Source organism: Pediculus humanus, genomic scaffold (genome assembly GCF_000006295.1).
Source record: "Pediculus humanus corporis 1103172107547 genomic scaffold, whole genome shotgun sequence".
NCBI lineage: Eukaryota > Metazoa > Arthropoda > Insecta > Psocodea > Pediculidae > Pediculus > Pediculus humanus.
Window position 1 is genome coordinate 310593 of NW_002987162.1, and position 5006 is coordinate 315598.

The following is a 5006-nucleotide window of genomic DNA, read 5'->3' on the forward strand; positions in this document are numbered from 1 at the left end:
CACGCTTGTTCGTTCCACGATGAATAATAATAATAATAACTAGTACCACGATGGTTTATGAGTAATAAAAAACGGATTTTAACTAAGGGGGAAAACGGATAAGAACGAGAAGGTGATAAGAGATGTCACGTGTAACGTAAAGTTTTAAGCTCCTCGTTTTAAAAAAAAAAATGTAAAATTCAAAACCGAGAGATAAAATTGGATAACTGGAATCCGTGTAAGAAACGAAAGGAAAAAAAAAACCCAACTGGAGAAAAATCTAAATTTAATATGGTGGAAAAGGATTAGCGTGTGATACGGGCGACAGTAAAGGTTTTTCCAACACCCGAAGGAAAATAGAAAAAAAAAGAAAAAAAGTTTTCGACTCGAAAATCCCCCTCCTCTCTTTCCACTCCTTTCCCACCCCAAAAACAAATTCCAGTTTATTTAATTTTTTTTTGTGTTTTCCAGAGCCAAAAAAAATCTCCAGTACGTTCCATTTAAAAAATTTTCAATCATTTCACTATGAGTTCACCATGAGGAGGATTATTATGTAAAATACGAAATAAAAAAAAAAAGTCATTATTATTATTATTATTTATAATGATAATTTACCGATAGTAATAACCTTAAAGTTAATAAACTCTTGACATTTATTATTATTATTATTATTATTATTATTATTATTATTATTAATTTAACCGCATTATGGAACGCCAATAGAATTTTTTTTACTTTTCTAAACAGACGTGCCTCCAGTAAAGAAGGTCAAATTTACCTACGCTGATTTTAACCTTGGACACGGTTTACGCACAATTCGGTCGGATAACAACAACAACAAAAAATTATTATTATTATTATCATTATCATTATTATTATTATTCATTTTGATAAACACTTTTTAAAGTAAAAACAATTAGTGGGAAATTAAGAAAAAAAAAAAAAAAATTTTTTTTTCTTTTTTTCTTATTTTTTTTTTTTTTTTGCCAAATCATTATAACAAAAACTAATAATAATGATAATAATAAAAATGGCGGTGGCAGTGTGTGTGTGTGTGTGTGTGTGTGCGCGATCGATATTGAAGGATTTTTAATATATATGTATGTACGAAATCGTGTAAATATTTAATTATTATTACGTAATAAAATTATTATTTAATTAATTACGAATCCTTCCGATGGACGAAATTCAATGGATAAATGAGAAGAAAAGGGAGTGCGAGAGAGAGAGAGAGTGTGTGTTCGGGCGCGTGAGTGAGTGAGTGCGAAAGAGAGAGAGAGAGATGACGACGCATTTAAATTACTATAAAAACGTTAATCAGGTTGTTGCCGTGCGGAGTAATAACGACCTTAAAATTTTAAATAAATATTTGCTGCGAGAAAAGGACGCGGAAAAAAAAAGAAAAAAAATTATTGACGATGATAATAATGATGATAATGATGATGATAAAAAGGTGAATGAGTATTTACATGGGCGTTTTTTTTTTTATTTAAATACAATAATAATAATAATAAAGGAATGATGATTTTACAACGATTGATTTTTTTTAATTTTTAAATCGAATTTGAAAAAGTCAAATTTTCCTTTTCCTTTTTTTTATTTCCTTTTTTCCTTTTTTTTCCAATTAACACTTATTTTTCTGACTTTTTTCTCTCTCTCTCTCACTCTCCCTCTTTCTTTCTCTCTCTCTCACTCTCCCTCTTTCTTTCTCTCTTTCTCTCTCTTTTTAAAACTTTCCAATAACAATCTTAAAATTAATAGCAATTAAAATTGCAAAAAAAAAAAAAAAAAAAAAATCTTTTTCATATTTTTTGTTTTTAATTAACAACAAAAACAACAACAAACGGTTTTTAAAAAAAACAAAATTAATTTTTGTCTTCATTTCCGTTTGTCGTTATTTCTCTTTTATTATCATCATTATTATTATTATTAATAATTATTTTTTCGAATCGTAAACAGTCAAATTTAGGCTTTTTTTAAGTTTTTATAAAAAAAAAAAAATTTTAAATGCGTCGAATTTTCCCGAACCGTCTATGCCATTAAAACTCCTACTTACGGTACAATTTTTTTGTGGTATTTTCCCGATAGAAACCGGAAGTTAAAAAAAAAATTACGTAATAATTTCCGTTAAAATTTCCCTTGTTAAATTAAGAAAACGGACAATTTTTTTTTTTTTTATTAAACATCGGGATAAAAATTTTTATGTTTTTTCAAATTGTGAATGGATTGAAAAAAAAAAAAAAAAAAAAAGAAAAAAGGAAGATGTTAAATAAAGAAAAACGATAGTAATAATAATAATAATAATAATAATAATAGGGATAATAATAATAATAAGGCTACAAATCGTAAAAAAATTTCCAAAGAAGAAAAGAAAGAAGAAAAAAAGAAGATGAGAGAGAGAAAAAAATTTACGATCTTATTAAAAATATATATATATATATTTTTTTTAATGATGATAATAATAATAATAATAATAATAATAATAACGTTATTAATTTGTTTTTATTACCTTTTTTTTTTTTAGGGTCTGCCTAAAATTTTTGAAAGGCTAATCTTTTAATTTTTTATTAAGCCGAACCTCGTAAAAAAAAAAAATTTCTTTTTTAAGAGTTTTTTTTTTTTTTTTCCTTTCAGGCTTTGTAATTGTTTGTTGTTGTTGTTATTTTTGTTTCCCTATTAATTTTTTTTTTTTTTTATTATTAATATTATTTTAGTTATATAGACTTTTACGCTTTCGGTTAAAACGTTTTTGAAAAATTTATTACTCTCCCCTCCCTCCCTCTCTCCCTCCCTTTCCACCAATCCACCCCTCGACCCGCGTTTTTTTTCAAAGGTAATATTTATTAATTAATATTTTTTACAACGTGATTTTATTATTTTCTTTTTTTATTACTACCCGAATAAGAGAAAATTAGGTAATTTTTTTCCCCCCGAATCTTTCCCTTCGCCCTTACCGTCCTCCCTCCTCCCTTTTCCTTAAAATTAAATTTGTTATCCAAAACGAATGAACAATAATCGATGATGATGATGATAATAATCGTCAAATATTTTTTATTACGTCATTTTTTAAATTTAAATATAATTGACTGACGGTAAGTAAGTTTTGCCAACTTGTTTGTAAATAAAAATAAATAAATTTCAAAAAAAAAAAAAAAGGGAAAATATTAATTTATTTATTACCGACAGTCATTGTCGTCGCTTATTACAATCTCTCTCTCTCTCTCTCTCTCTCTCTCTCTCGACTACCTGATTACGGCACTTGTTTTCAAGTACGTTAGTTTACTTAGTAATCGCATAAACTCAGACAGACTCAAAGGCACCAAACACGTAATTTTTTTTTTTTTTTAATCTTTATTTCCTTTCTCTACAAACAAACAAACAAACAACAAACATTGTTATCTCATCTATTACTCTCTCTCTCTCCCTCTTACTTATTATTACGGTGGTAAAAGAAAAGGCAAATTGCCACGAAAAAAAATTTTTTCTTTTTTGTAATGTGATTTTTTAGATAATCAAATTAAAATTTTTTTTTTTTTTTGATATTACGCCATGCCTTTAAGAATTATTATTATTATTAATAAAAAAAAACTTTTAATCTAATATTTTAATTATACGGCTTAAATAATTATTAAAACAACAAACAACAACAACAACAAACTGGTTTAAACTTTTTAACAGTAAATCATAAAAAAAAAAAAAAAAATTAATTAACCTAAACTAAAAATTTTCATCCGGAGGAAACCGCATACAATTTATTATAATACAACAAGGACAAACGAACAAACAAACGAACGAACAAACAATCGTTCGATGGATTATTATTATTATTTATTTCAAGCAGACATTATGTCTACTCGAAATATAACAATATTCTTATCGAAAGTGTATGATTTCATTTTTCTTTTTTTCCAACAAACGGATAATAAATACTTTTGCCAACCTCATTCGACAAACAATCTAAATAAAACAATTTTTTTTTTTTTTTGTTGGCATTGAGTTAACAACAAACGATTGATGATGAAGAAATCCATCCATCCATCCATCCATTTACCACCATTAGAAAAAATAAAACTCTGAAGAATTATTCCAACATCAAGTTCATAGATTTTCAACAACCTTGGATTCCATGTCACGATTTGATTTCTTTACAAAAAAAAAAAAAAAAAAAAACTTTTCCATTTTTTTTTTTTTGTTGTTTTTCAATAGCCAGAAGAATTAAATGAGTAGGCGTGGTTGTTGTTGTTTGTTGTTGTTGTTTTTGTTTTTTTTTTTTTGTCTGACTATGATATCAAAATTATTTTTATTTTATTATTTCCTGGTGTATCCCCCTTTTTTATATTATTTATTTAGTTTTTTTTTTTTTTTTGCAACGTGGAATTAGTCAATTTTATTATTTTTATTATTATTATTATTTTTCCTTAAAAGAAGAGCGATGGCGTTTGAAAAATCATTTCTCCAGCCGTTTCCATCGTTTATTATCATCCTTGCAAATGCTGGATAACAACAAAAAGAGTTTTTTAATAACTTTTTTTTTTAAGTAATTACCTTTACGTCTGGACAATCATCCTTTATTAAAATAACTATAAATATCTAAAGGAAAACCTATAAACTATAAAATAAACCGTAATTATTATTATATTTAAAAAAATATATACTATTAATAATAATAATGATAATAATAACTTTAACTCGAGCCTTTTCAAATCGGATTTATTATACTCGTTTTAAATTTTTTGATTTTCTATTTTTTTTTTTACAACAAACGCCGCAGTTTCAGGTATTTGCCATCCATTTTTTATATATACAATTTTCCACGGTGTACGCTTTTTTTTTTTTTAATTTTATAATAAATATAATAGTTTTTTTGCACACCTCCCCTCTCCCTTCCCGGTAAAAAAAAAAAACTCTACTAATACACTATTATTATCATTATTGTTACCGCAAAATCGTGTTAAAAAAAAAAAAAAAAAAAAAAAAGTAAATATGCATTCGCAAAAATTAATTACGTGCAAGTAGCGAAATTGCAT

The 5006-nt window shown here is 25.8% G+C and overlaps 1 protein-coding gene across 1 annotated transcript; it reads right to left on the bottom strand.

The window, feature by feature from the left end:
- Nucleotides 1–3871: 3871 nt before the first annotated feature.
- Nucleotides 3872–4158, bottom strand: Phum_PHUM199460 (uncharacterized protein; the record flags this gene model as incomplete). The annotated part of the gene is made up of 3 exons (XM_002425375.1): nt 3872–3936; nt 4031–4122; nt 4151–4158. 3 exons carry the CDS (start codon nt 4156–4158, stop codon nt 3872–3874), a joined length of 165 nt encoding a protein of 54 aa, XP_002425420.1.
- Between the last annotated feature and the right edge of the window lie 848 nt (nt 4159–5006).